Source organism: Alexandromys fortis, unplaced genomic scaffold (assembly GCF_014885135.2).
Source record: "Alexandromys fortis isolate MF-2015 unplaced genomic scaffold, M_Fortis_MF-2015_v1.1 scaffold_93, whole genome shotgun sequence".
NCBI classification, from domain to species: Eukaryota; Metazoa; Chordata; class Mammalia; order Rodentia; family Cricetidae; genus Alexandromys; species Alexandromys fortis.
In genome coordinates this window covers 2,257,465-2,272,270 of record NW_026067970.1, presented here as the reverse complement: position 1 = coordinate 2,272,270, position 14,806 = coordinate 2,257,465, and the positions used below count along the sequence as shown (strand labels likewise).

General features: G+C 44.5%; 1 protein-coding gene across 2 annotated transcripts in view; it reads right to left on the bottom strand.

Moving 5' to 3' along the window:
- The window catches only part of Snx10 (sorting nexin 10), a 64,223-nt gene that overhangs the window by 19,438 nt on the left and 29,979 nt on the right, over positions 1–14,806 (bottom strand). For both annotated transcript variants that reach the window (XM_050155489.1, XM_050155488.1), the window contains exon 2: positions 8,034–8,079. In XM_050155489.1, coding sequence (XP_050011446.1) covers positions 8,034–8,057 — 24 coding nt within the window. In that variant the 5' untranslated portion in view covers positions 8,058–8,079. The remainder of the gene's footprint in view (positions 1–8,033; positions 8,080–14,806) is intronic.

Sequence of the window (14,806 nt, the reverse complement as noted above, 5' to 3'; positions counted from 1 at the left end):
GGGGTCTGTAAAAATCCAGTCACTGGGTACTCTTTGATCTCCATGACCCCTGTTTCTCCCTGACCCCTGCCCCAGGTGCAGCCTTATCTGTCCACCTTGTCTCTTCTTCCCTAACAGCTGGGTGATATTAACCCCAACTCTACAGATAAGAGCAGCTTAAGCAACTGGCCCAAAAGTCAGATGACCAGCAAGGCCAGGCTGCATTTATAACTCGGACTTGCCTCTTGTCCATAACCTGGACTCCGGTGGTTCCTTTAGCAGCAGTGGGGCGTCACTGCGCTCTCTCTGGGTGGGGTTGTCTGCTATTAGATAAACACTGGCTCTTCTGCGGCTGTCGCTCCCACCCAGGACGCCATGTGTGGTCACTGTGTCTCCTTAGACCCTTTTGGCCTGTGGCACTTGCATGGTTTTGATGACCTTGCTAGTTCTGAGAACTTGTCGGGTCTTTTGTAGATGTTCCTCAGCTGGGGTGTACCTGGTGTTTGTCCTGGGACTAGACTGGGGTTCTGGGTGTTTGGCAGAAGATCACAGAGCTAATGGTCCCTCTCTGATCACATCCTAGGCACCCGCAGTCACTGAGCCTCCCCACTGCCGCGTACTGTGATCACCTGGCTGAGCAGTGACTGACGGGACTTCCCACCACGGATGTACTGCTTCTTATTTGTTAATAAATATGAAGATAAATTTACGGGGGCTGGAGAGATGGCTCAGCAGTTAAGAGCACTGACTGCTCTTCCAGAGGACCTGGGTTTAATTCCCAGCACCCACATGGCAGCTCACAACTGTCTGAAAATGCAGTTCCATGAGATCTGAAACCTTCACACCAATGCACATAAAATAAAGTTATTAAAAAAAATTTTTTTAAATATAAATTTACATTGACTATTTTTCTAGTTACTTCTAGTTTAGTTGTAGCTGGCAAAGTAGCTCTTAAAAGTATTAGAATGCTGGCCTGAAGGTGAGAGATGTTAAACAATAAATTCTATTTGGTCTCCATTTTCTAAAAATGCACACCCACAAGTACAGGAAAGGACTGGAAAGCGATAGCCCAAGCTTCTGTCTTTTCCTCAGAACCTATGTTCTACAGGGAACAAATCTTTTAAAAATCTGGGATATGGAAATAAAGTCTTTCTTCAGGACTTGGATGGAATAAAACAGACCCTCAGGTGATTGTTATACAAATGGGCTCAGAATGCTAACCTGCAGTGTGGAGAAAGATTACGATTCCAGGCTGCTTTCTTTTCTTACTGAAACTGGACTGTCATTTTTAAATTCTATTTATTTTTATGCATACGGGTGTTTTGGTGGGATGTATGTCTGTGCACCACATACGTGCGTGGTGCAGGAAGGAGCCCACATGAGGGCGTTAGATCCCCTACGACTGCAGTTACAGATGCTGGAAATTGAACCCAGGTCCTCAGGGAGAGCAGTCAGTGTTCTTACCCACTGTGCCATGGCATCAGCCATAGAAAGTGTACTATTCTTCAGTAGGAAAACTCAGTAGCTGGGTAGAATGCCAGAGGCTGGGAATCAGAGCAAAGGGCGAGGGAATACGAAAGGGAGAGAGAGAAGAGTAGAACTTGGGTTTAAGGGAGGGATAAAGAACTCAAGGCACTATTCAGTGACATTCATTAATTTAAACCTTTGATGTAAGTGGGTCTTCTCTCTATCTATCTGTTGTTTCACTGGTTAATTAATAAAGAAAACTGCTTGGCCTGATAGGGCAGAACATAGGTGGGTGAAGTAGACAGAACAGAATGCTGGGAAGAAGGGAAGTGAGCAGACGTTATAACTCTCCTCTCCAAGATGGACGCAGGTTAAGATCCTTCCCGGTAAGCCACCACCTCGTGGTGCTACACAATGGGCTAATCAAGAGGTGAGAGTTAGCCAATAAGAGACTAGAACTAATGGGCTAAGCAGTGTTTAAAGGAATACAGTTTCCATGTAACTATTTTGGGTAGGACTAGCCAGTGGCCAGGAGCTGGGCGGCGGGAAGCAGCCCGCAGCTCCATACTACAAACCTTAGTCAGTTTCCAGCCAGTAGCCCAAAGCTACACCCCCCGTGGTTTGGGGCAGCAGAGTGCAGCTCAGAGGTAGAGTGTTGCATGTTCCCCAGTCCTGGCACTACAAAGACACAGGCAAAAGTAAGACTACCAAGCTGGGTACCGTGGTGTGCACCTACTAACTCCCAGCACTTGGGAGGCCTCCATAGAGGATCACCGTGCATTTGAGGCCTCCCTAGGCTAAAGAGTGAGGGTGAGGCCAGTCTGGCCTACGTGGTGAGACCTTGCCTCAAAATTTAAACAAAAACTTGCTGCTCTTTCTTAAAGGAAGTCCAAAATGTCTCCATTGGTAAGCGAGCCTTGAGCGTATCCACACTATCTATCCATTCCTTGAGGCTGTTCACCCAACATGGCTCAGGTCCTTCCCATCTCTGTAACACTCTTTCCTCCCTCCCTGGACTGGCTAGTTTTAAGTGTCAACGTGACACAAGCTAGAGTCATCAGAGAGGAAGGAGCCTCAGTTGAGGAAATGCCTCTATGAGATCCCATTGTAAGGCATTTTCTCAATTAGTGATCAATGGGGGAGGGTCCAGCCCATTGTGAGTGGTGCCATCCCTGGGCTGGTGGTCCTGGGTTCTGTAAGAAAACAGGCTGAGCAAGTCAGGGGAAGCAGGCAAGCAGACAGACAGCTCTCCTCCATGGCCTCTATATCAGCTCCTTCCTCCAGGATCCTGCCCTGTTTTGAGTTCCTGTCCTGACTTACTTCAGTGATCATGAGCAATGTGTAAGCCAAATAAAATCTTTCCTCTCTAGCTTGCTTTTTGGTCATGGTGTTTTGTAGCAGCAATAGAAACCCTAAGACACCCAGTGATGGGGTCATGGTGGCACATGGAACTCCCTTGGGACACTTAGACTTGTCCTATTCTGGGTATTCCCTGCCAAAAACACTGAATCAAGCCAGGTATGGGTAGCACAAACCTTCAATCCTAGCACTCAGGAGGCAGAGGCAGGCAGATCTCTATAGTTCAAGGCTAACATAGTCTACATAGTGAGTTCCAGACCAGCAAAGGCTATGTAATAAGATCCCATCCCCCCCCCAAAAAAAACAAAATAATCAAAACATACAACTCACTCAAGTGTCAGTAATGGGTAGTTACCTAAGAGCCGCTGCTATTCCCCAACATTAAGAATGAACACTTTGAAGAAGAAAAATCCTTCCCTTTAAGGTGTAAGTCTCTAGATCTGTGGTTCTTAGCCTTCCTAATGCTGTGACCCTTTAATACAGTTTCTCATGTTGTAGTGACCATAAAGTTATTTCATTGCTACAGCATAATTTTGTTGTAATTTTGCTACTGTTATGAATCAAAATGTAAATATCTGATATACAGGATATCTGATATTTTTTAAAGATTTATTATGTATACAACATTCTGCTTCCATGTATGCCTGCAGGCCAGAAGAGGGCGCCAGATCTCATTACAGATGGTTGTGAGCTACCCTGTGGTTGCTGGGAATTGAACTCAGGACTTCCAGAAGAGCAGTCAGTGCTCTTAACCGCTGAGCCATCTCTCCAGCCCCTGGATATCTGATATTTGACCCCAATAGGGTCTCGACCCGCAGGTTGAGAACCACGGCTCTAAGGGAGCCTACAGTTATCGTGTTCCAGGAAGTCTGGAGATACACAGGTGTAGACATATACACCGGCAGGAAGACAAGCCTCACCCCCTAAGAGTTAAGAGGGGTTTCCAGTCACACCAACGGCTGAGGAAGAAGCCCAGCACCTTCATGGGGGAACAGTCATCCAATGGTCAAGAACAGAATCTGAGTCTCCAGGAAACAGTGTCCCGCAATGGGGAGCAGCTCCTTTACTCCTTCAGGAAAGAAGCTTCCTGAGGCAGGGGACAAAGGTCCTCAGTGCAGCAGAGAAATCAAAGGGCTCTTCCTGGGCATTAGAATATAAAACAGGACAAAAACGCCTGACTCCACAGAAGACGCTGTCTGAAATGTGTCCCCTGTCACACTCACCTGCCTTTCCATTTGAATTCTGGGTTCTGTCTCATTAAACACAAGGGTTGGTTCAGTTGGGTCCGTCTAATTATTCTTATTAAAATATGTAACCATAATATTTTAATTGTAAATTAAAGTTGCATGCATGAATGAGTCTGAATTCATTTTAATTTTATAATGGCCCAATGCCAAGGCCTTTTTATAGGGACAATCTATCAGCTGAGGTACTGCTCTCCTGGGAATTCAAACCACTGTGCAAATGGAACATATTTAACTCACAAGGGGGACTCCTGCTCCCGTCTCTCCTCTTGCTAGATTTATTATGGTAATAAAGCTGCTTCGACAAGAGAGACTACATTTCCCAAATCTTTTAAAAAAAATAAATAAATAACCAAACCTCAAGGCTGGCACCACCAGTTGTGTAGAGCCAGCATGTCACTCCTGTCTATCTGCATCCTGAACAAAGACGGCAAAGAGGTCTTAATCCACATTCCAATCTCATGATTAATAGTAATGGCTGCTATCTATGGGCCCCACCTGGAAAGTGCTTATACAAACACGGGTCTAGCTTCTAGAACAATCCGTGATACTGCACCTGACCCTTACACACTTGATTGGGGGGATCTTGACTGAATGACAACCAGTAGCTACGCTCTACAGACTCGGAGCCTCACGCTGGCCTTGTGAGCAGAGTGCTCTTGGGGCAATCAAGGATAGGAAAACACCTTTTGAAAATGAAGCTGTCAGACGTCTCTTTTTGCTCCCCCTTCAACACTGTATGACGGCGAGCAAAACAGGAGGGTACTAGACACAGCCCCGGGGACAAGTCTGTGTCGAGCTGTCAAGGCTCCAAATAAACCTGGTAGCAGGGAGCAAGGAGAGCCTGGAGTTGGGCAGAAGTGGGACTGGGACTGGAGAAAGACGTCAGGGCTGCAGGTACCCAGATGCCAGGTGCAGGGACTCTGGCTGTGCGGAGCCGGCTAAGAGCTCAGTACTCAGGGTCCTTGTGGAGAACGGACAGACAGCTGATTTATACTACAGTACACTCTGGATCTCACTTCTCTGTAATTATTTCTTTTTTTTTTTTCAAGACAGGGTTTCCCTGTGTAACAGTCCTAGCTGTCTGGGAACTAGCTCTTGTAGTTCTTGTGGCCTCGAGCTCACAGGAATTCTCCTGCCTCTGCCTCCCAAGTGCTGGGATTAAAGGCGTGTGCCACCATGGCCCAGCCTCTATAATTATTTCTTACTGACAAAAACCAAACTAGATTTTTTGAACACGGTCTCTCCATCTATTTGCAGTATGTTTTTCCCCCTTTGCATTGAAGGAATTGCCATTTTTAAATTCATTAATGATATGATACTATCATATAGTCATTTATCAGAAAGGACATCTTCAAGATCATTGAAATGCTATATATAGTTTATATAGTTGGTTCAATGGCTAATATTGATTATTAGTTTGACGGGATCTGGAATTACCCGGACAGACCTCCAGGCATGCCTATGAGGGATTATCTTGACTAGGTAAACTGAGGTAGGAGGTCTCACCCTAAACACGGCTGTCACCATTCCCTAAGCTTGGGTCCTGGACTGAGTGAAAGGAACAAAGTTGAACAAATTGGGGTTAGGGGTGATGGCTCAATTGGCAATGTGTTTGTTGTGCAAACGTAGGAAGGACATGTGTTTGTTCCCTAGATTGTTGACAGAAGGACAGGGTGACACAAACCTGTAACCCCAGCACTGTGGGGAGAGACAGAGAATCCTGTGGTTCACCAGCCAGACAGTCTACCATAATTGGCAAGTTCCAGGCCAAGTGAGAGATTTGTCTCATAAAACTAGGTAGAAAGTACATGAGGAATAACACCTGAGGTTGACCCCTGGCCTCCGTGTGTACATCCACATGTACATGCATAACCACACACACACCCAGAAACACACACACACAAGAACGAATGAATGAAGCCAAGTGTAGTAGCACACACCTTCAGTCCCAGTACTTAGAAGGCAAAGGGGAATCTGTGAGTCCGAGGCCAGTCATAGCGAACTCTATGACAGCCAGAGCTATAGTGAGACCCTATCTGTCTATAGATAGATAGATAGATAGATAGATAGATAGATAGATAGATAGATAGATGATAGGTAGATGGTAGATAGATAGATAGATAGATAGATAGATAGATAGATAGATGATAGATAGGTAGATGGTAGAGAGAGAGAGAGAGAGAGAGAGAGAGAGAGAGAGAGAGATAGATAGATGATAGATAGACAGATAAAAGGAAAGCTAGATAGATAAGAATGACTAAACCAACCAACAACCACATGCTTCTTACAACTACAGCGTAGCTCAGTTGGGAGAGTGTTTGCCAACCATATATAAAACCCTGGCTTGATTCCTAGCAATGCACAAACTATACTTGTAATCTCAACACTCAGGAAGTGGAATATATATATATATATATATATATCAAAGTCAAGATCAACCTGGAGTACATAAAGCTCAAAATTATGGTTCTTGTTGTTTTCATAGGTGTAACCCGCCCAGCGGGTCAGTTATTCCAAGGTCCCAAAGAGGGGCTATCTGAAAAAGACATGGGCGGGAGGGAAAAATGGAGACCAAGCAAAGTTCTATTGTCAAGGTCTCACTTTATTAGCGAAATGGTTGTGGCTTATATAGCCCTTGAATGAGGAATTTGGCTTGGGATGGGGGCAGGGGCATGGCAAGGGCAAGAAGGGACCTTGCTGGGGCAGCAAAGGTCACAAGTCGACACACCTAGTGTTCACTGTGCAAGCAAAATCGTTCCTTTTGTGATTCCAACCACAAACAATTCTCTAGATAGTTGGAATGTGGGGCAGGTTCCGCTAACAGATAGCTCTCAAGATAGTTGGGTGTGGGGCTTCCCGCAAACATCCTTAGGACAATAGTCCCTGCTATAATCTTTGGGAAAATGGCTCCTGACATATCCTCCTTCCTTTTATAATGGCAGGCAGCTATCAAGTGGAGGGCACCAGGTCAGAGTCCAACCATGTTGTCAGATCTAGAGGAGAAGGGACTGGGACAAGGAAGGTCCTTCTCTGAGGTGGTGGAGCAATTTTCCTCTCCTGGGAACAGAGGGGTGCCTTATAAGTAGCATAGTTATTATTTTTTATTGTTTCTTTATTTATATTTTTGATTTTGGCCTTTAATGATGGCCTGCGATGAGGGCCCCTGTCTTAGGTCGAGTGGGGACCAGGTCTTTTCCCCCTTACCCGTCCTAGGGTTCCCAGGACCCTGTCTTAGGTTGGGGGAGGTCCTGCCACAAGTTGCCCGTCCTTGGAGCTCCTCAAATAAAAGATATCACGTATAGGTTGAGTAAAGATATAATTTGAGCACCAATGACTCGATCTCCGGACAAGAAGAAAGGGCACCTTCCAAACCCAGTATTCACCTTTTAGTCTGGCCTATGTATGGTATATATATACTCCTTCCTAAGTGCCTACTCCAACATAAGATTACGAGAGCTGTTTGCCAAAAATTAGGACAGTGTAAAGGGATCAAAATCTAAAATTTTTAACATAACATATGCATTAAACCCAAACACTTTACAGTGTGTGTCAAACCTTTCCCAACATCTATAAGCAGTTATGAATATCATTAGGTCAATTCCAGTAAGAGTCTCAATTTTCCTGGGTCCCTACTCAAAGCTGGGAGTACCAAGGATAGCAGAACAGAAAACCAAGAAAGACATGCTCAGATGGAGGTTGGGCTCAGAACCCGGGAGAACTCTGGGCCTGGGAGCCAGTGTTTAGACAGATGAGTGGCAGACAGAGTGCCCTATAGCTCCACCACAGACTAGAAAGGGAATGCCGTGGATCTGTCTACAGTGGGGACAGGGTATCTGTCTTCCTTCAGCCCCTTCCGAGATATCACCAGCTCTTAGTTACTACTTGGCCCAATCTGTGATGAGCCAAAATTCATGGGTTATTTATTTATTTATTTGTAGGTTTTCAGCCCAGACTTCCACACATGAACAGGTAGTGTCTTACCTCTTTCTGTTGTTCGGGAAACATCTTCAGCTCAGGCCCAACCAACCTGAAAAACAAGGTATCATCAATACTAGTGACACCAAGCTTCCATTCTAGAGTACACCATGTTCCCCAGACTCTGAAACCTGTGAAAATGAAACTTTCATTCACAACTTCCCATCCCCCTCCCTCCAGCCCTATGAAAACAGATGATTAAAATGTGTGCTGTATGGTCAAGAGAGACAGAGTCCTCAGAGGGTAGGATTGAATTGTGGCTGACAAAAAGACCACTGCCAGGATCTGTGACTATAGTGATGGTTTATTTGTGCTTTAATAAACAAAGCTTGCCTAAAGATCAGAAGAGCAAAGATAAAACACTAGAGGTCAGGCAGTGGTGGCACACACCTTTAATCCCAGCACTAGGGAGTCACATGCCTTTAATCCCAGCATTAGAGGGAATATAAAATGAGAGAAGAGAGAGGCTTAGTCTGCTTAGTATGCGATCGCCCAGCCTTGGTTGAGTAACAGCTTGGCTGCTTTGATTTTCTGGTTTTCAGACTGAACCCCAATTTCTGTCTCTGGGTTTTTATTATTCACGCTATATGTGAACACAGCTTTATTTGGAAATACAACCTAAAGTGCACAGACACAGTCTTTCTAGATTACTTAAGTGGATCCCAAGCCTAATGACAAGACTCCTTTTTGAGCTGGGAGATAGAGTCTCTCATACCCCAGGCAGGCCTCAAATTCACTATGTAGTTGATCCTGATCCTCCTGCTTCTACTAGCCAAGTGTTGGGTTTAAAAGTGTCCACCACCATACCCAGTGACAATCATCCTCCTAAAAGAAAAAGAAGGACCAGGTGTGGCTCATGCCTGTAGTCCCAGTACTTAAGAAACAGAAGCTTTAGGATCGCCATGAGTTCTAGGCCAGCCTGAGCTACAGAGTGAGCCCCAAAGGGAGGGGGCAAGGAAGGATTCTTTCCTAAACTTCTAGAGGGAGGAGCATCCTGCTAAGACCTCAGCTTCGGACTCCTAGCCTCCAGAATTGTGTAAGAATACATTTCTGAGGTTGGAAGGATCAAGTGCGTGGTAACACAGGATGTTAGTACAGAAGAGACCTATAAGGAATGACCCAGAAAGACAACCTACTGGTACAACTGGGAATGAGGGGACTCATGCATCTGAACAGACCGAGTTCCTACTACTCCATGCCTACTATATGCAGACCTAGACATAAGCAGAATGCAAAGCAGGCTCAGCTTGGGAGATAACTATATATAATTACAGTAGGGGACAACATAAAAAAGGACAGGGCAGGGAATTCTGGGACAAGAATGGAAGGACACACACCACAGATGAACCTGGAGGCCATTATGTCATCACAAAAACACAAATAGGCAAGAAATGTCTACAGTTGTCACGGGCAGAAGCAAAATGGTGGTTTCTGGAAGTGGCAAGGGGAGATACTGTTCAACGGCGGTTTCAGTTCACAAGTTAAAGAATTCTGGAGATTGGTTGTACATTGTCTATGAGCAACTGAAGCTCAACAAACAAACCAACTGAATAATGGTTATTATAGTAAATCTTATATGTGTGTGTGTGTGTGTGTGTGTGTGTGTGTGTCCTGTTCTACTGCATTTCTCCAACAAAGCAGAACTGTGGGGCTTTTGTGTGGCTCGACCCTGTGAGGGAGAACTGAGCATGCTCACTGCATGTAGCTGAAGATGGCCCAAGCTCTCTAAGTGAAGGAATGAGCACAAGCATGACTTCAGTTCTGACCCACCTGCTTCCCAGTTCCAGAGCCTAATGCTGGCTCCATGGGGATGTAACACAGACAAATGGATCAGAGGTGAGGACTTCCCCCCCCCATTAAGTATGGGTGGAAGAATCTACCATTAAATATGGGTGGGTTCAGACCTAACCCTGGAGTGGAAAGGGACTTCCTAAGCCACAGGGAGAAGTTAGTGGGTTTTATTGTTAAGGAAACATGTTTTCTCTCTTTCATTGGCTGATTTAAGAGAGATAAGGGAGATGGCTAATCCAGTAAAGGACCAGACAAGCATGAAGTCCTCAGCTTGATTCTAGCACCCAGATATGATGGGATGCATTTGCACTCCCAGCTCTGACGAGACAGGGGCAGGCAGATCCCCTGGGAAGGGAGGCAAAGAAGAGGAGATAGTCTTAACTACCTGCCGAGGGCCTATGTGTTCAAGGCCCAGCTCCAACTTCCGTGCTCTCTAGAAGTGGTAGATCTTCAGGAGACGGGGATTAGCTCAAGGAAACAGTCACTGAAGGATTTCCCTTAAGTCACTGGGACCCCAGTCCCCCCTCTTCCTACACTTCCAGCTCTTGCTGCTCTTGGAGAGGATACAGGTTTGGTCCCAGCACCCATGCCAGCCAGCTCACAACCAACTGTAACTACAGTTCCAGGGGTTGGACACACTCTTCCAGCTTCTGCAGACACTGATGCACACACAGACTACCAGGCACACACACATACACATAAATACAAGTACATTCACAAAAATTTAAAATAGACAAGTCAAATAATAAAAATTCTTTATAACCTCCAAGACAAAAGATGGACAGATCAATTCATGAAATGTTCTTGGCCAGTCTCCCAAAGAATATTTCTGTAAAAAGGTGAGCAAAGGTTTTCAACAATCAACTCATAAAACTAAAACCAAAATGGTATTTAAATAAAATTTACAGAAAACCTTTGGATTGGCCTGAGTCCCCCAGTAGGCTCAACAGACTGATCAAACCAGAATGCAGTCTCCAATCAGGTGCCAAGCAATCAATAAACCTGGAAATCTATACCAATGAGTCACAAGGCTCTCTATATGAGGATGAGTGAGGCCATTCTGTTTTAACCCAACAAGGAAGCAATCGATCCACTTCTTGTTCCTTGTTCCTATTTCTTGCAACGTGTTTCTTCCTTCTGGCCTGCAACTGAGTTTGCCAGTTTCTGCCTAGAAAGCCAGTCTTCTCTGCTCAGCCCGTCAGGTTTATCATCTGGTCATATTTGTATGTGTGATACAAAGAATTGAATTCATAATCCTACACATGCTAGGCAGGTGTTCCATTAACTGAGCTCACCTAGTCTTTAAATAATATACTCCCTGGTTCTTCTTCATCATCATCATTATAAAGCCTGGCAGTGGTGGTGCACACCTTTAATCCCAGCCCTCAGGAGGCAATAATAGATGGATCTCCATGAATTTGAGAAGAGCTTGGTCTACACAGAGAAACTCTGTCTCAAAAAATTAAAATTAGGGGGCTGGAGAGATGGCTCAGTGGTTAAGAGCATTGCCTGCTCTTCCAAAGGTCCTGAGTTCAATTCCCGGCAAACACATGGTGGCTCACAACCATCTGGAATGAGGTCTGGTGCCCTCTTCTGGCCTGCAGACATACACACAGACAGAATATTGTATATATAATAAATAAATAAATAAATATTTTTTAAAAAATTAAAATTAATAATAATAATATTTTTTAAAATAGAATTCTCATAAATACCAATTCAACTTCTGAGTATATATTTTAGTTTTTGTTATTTTATTTTATGCATATGGGTATTCTGTCTTTATGTATGTCTGTGTACCACATGCCTGCCTACTGCCCTCGGAGGTCAAAAGAGGAGTCAGATCCTGTAGAACTGGAGTTACAGATGACTGTGATCCATGATGTAGTTGCTGGGAATTGAACCTGTGTTCTATAGAAGATCAGCCAGTGCTCTTAACTACTCCAGGCCGTGGGCATATATTAAAAAAAAAAACTGCAAGTAGTATCTCAAAGAGATATCTATACCACATGTTCATAGCAGAATTATTCTCAAGGCTAAGATGGAGAAGCAAGTCAAGTGTCCATAGACGGGTGGAAGAACAAACGAAATGTGGAATGTGCACATGAGAGCGTCCAGCCTTAAAAGGAAGTAAGCAGCATGTGCTACCACACAGACCAGTGGTTCTCAGCCTGTGAATCACCACCCCTTGGGGGTCAAAGAATCCTTTCAAAGGGGCCACCTAAGACCATCAGAAAACACAGGTATTTATATTATGATTCATATAACAATAGCAAAATTACAGTTATGAAGTAGCAATGAAAATAATTTTATGGATGGGTTGGGGCACCACAACATGAGGAACTGTATTAAAGGGTCGAAACATTAGGAAGGCTGAGAACCACCGACATAGATGGACTTTACAGATATTAGGCTAAGTGAGAAACTCGGTCACAAAAGACAAATCCTTCATGATTCCACGTATATGAGGGTTTGTGTGCATGTGTGTGTAATGTTTGTGTAAGTTCATACATGCATGTGGGTGTACATGTGTGCAAATGGAGGCCAGAGGTTGATGTCAAGTGTCTTTCTCAATTCCTCTATCATAATTTTAGAGGCAGAGCCCCTCCCTGAACCCAGTGCTCACCAACTGTCTAGCCTGGCCAGACAGGAAGTGCCAAGGAGCCTCTTGTCTCTGCACCCACCCTGCGGTGGAGTTGCAAACATGTCACAGCATGGGGTGTAATACATGGGTGGGGGGTATCCAAACTCAGGTCCTCATGTTTGCACAGCAAGGACTCTGCTAGCTGAGCTACTGCCCACACCCTCCTTGGAGGCTTTTAACCTAGTCAAATCCGTACAGGAAGTAGGCAGAGGCTAGGGAGCAAGGAGGAAATGCCACACTTTCCATGTTTGATGGATAGAGTTTCAGTTCTGCCAGACACAAAAAGAGCTAGGAAGGTGTGGCCGTGTGTACTGCACATGACACACATGTGTGCTGCACACGACTGAGCTGTGCATTACACGGGAAGATGGTGAGTTTCACGTTACGTTTCCCATCACAATCAAGACTTATAATTTCTAAAAACTCTAAAGTACGCTTAAACACTTAACCTTCCTACTAACAGAAGCTCAGGGACACCAGAAACCATAGCTGTCCCTTTAAAATTAAAGGTTTGGGGCTGGAGAAACAGATCAGCGGTTAAGAGCACTTGGCTGCTCTTCCAGACGACCCAGGTTTGATTCCCAGCACACACATGGTGGCTCACAACCGTCTGTAACAGCAGTTCCATGAGATCTAACACCCTTTTCTGACCTCCTCGGGCACACACATGGTGCACAGACATATATCAGGCAAAAATTCATACATGTAAAAAAATGTTAAGAGATTAAAAGTAAAGATTTGATGATAATATCCACTACTGACAAGGACCATTAGAAATGGAAATCAAACGCAATCAGTGGGAATGTGATCTATGTCAACACTGTGAAAAACAACTAGGCCCGAGCCGGGGATGGTGATACGCACCTATTATCCCAACACCCAGAAGTCTGAGACAAGAGGATCATGAGTTCAAGGCAGTCTGAGCTACAGAAAGAGGCCATGACTTAGAAAATTCTAAAAAGACAATTCAACCAAAAGTATTTGTTAATTGTTTACACTCAGAAAATTCAACCTAAACAGCTCAATGCAATGTGCGCAGAGCCTATGCAGACCAAGAGACATCCCCAGTGGTTTGCCTTAACAGGTACATCCTAGCACTGGAGACGCTATAGCAGGAAGATGATGCAAACTCAAGGATAGCCCGTGCTACAATGTGGACCCTGTCTCAAAAAAACTAAACACAGGCATGGTGGTACACACCCTTCATGCCAGCACTGAGAAGGCAGAAACAGGCAGTCTCTGACTTCGAGACCAGTCTGGTCTACATAGCAAATTTCAGGCCAACAAAGGATACACAAGGAGACCTTGCCTCAAAAACAAACAAACTGGGACTAGAGAAATGGTTCAATGATGGTTCCATTCCCAGCCCCCATCTGGCAGCTCATGATCTATTATAATTATTATCTATATAGATTATATATATATATATTTATCTATATAACTGCTATTCCAAGGGATCCAATTCCTTCTTTTGGCCTATATGCTCAAGACATACAGCACACATACATGCACGCAGGCAAGACATTCATACATATAAAATAGAAAAATCTTTTAAAATTCAAAATAAATATAGGAACAAAAAAGATGAGTAAACAGGTAAAGGTGTTCACTGTCAAGCATGACAATCTAAATTCAATCCCCTGGACCCACATGGTAAAAGAGAACCAACTCCCTCAAGTAATCTCCATGACCAACACATGCATGTTATGGCAAACACACACACATAATGAAGATGTAGCCCAGTGGTATAGCATTTGCCTAACATGAATGAAAGGCTGGAGGATCAAGCACAAAAAAAAAAAAAAAAAAGTAGGGAGAGACTAGAATGTTTGGACCCACCAGGCAACACTATTAGTGACTTTTTCAAGGTACATGCTTGTTTCTTTAGTTATTTACTTAAAACTGGATCTTAAGTGACCAAATAAGTGATGGTCACTTCTGGACAGTGAAATTATGACTACTCTAAATTTCCTTCTTTTCTGCATTTTTCCCAGAACATTAAAATGAATTTGCTACTTTTGTTGAGAAGTACCTGGCTTCTTGTTTTGTTTAAGACGAGGTCTCGCCCATCACCTATGCCTAGCCATACTGCCTCAGCCTCCTGGGTGCCCGGATTGCAAGTGTCCTGGGGATGGAACTTGGGGGCCTTGCACTCTACCAACTGAGGCACATCCCCAGCTCCATATCTGTTTCTTTTAAATGGGTCCACTCAGGGTGGGCAGTGGTAGGCAGGCTAATCTGAGTTTGAGGCCAACCTGGTCTATTGAGTTACAGAGCAAGTTTCAGGACAGCCAGTGCTACACGAGAAAGTGGGAGCGGAAGGGGGGAGGGGGAGGAGGGAGGG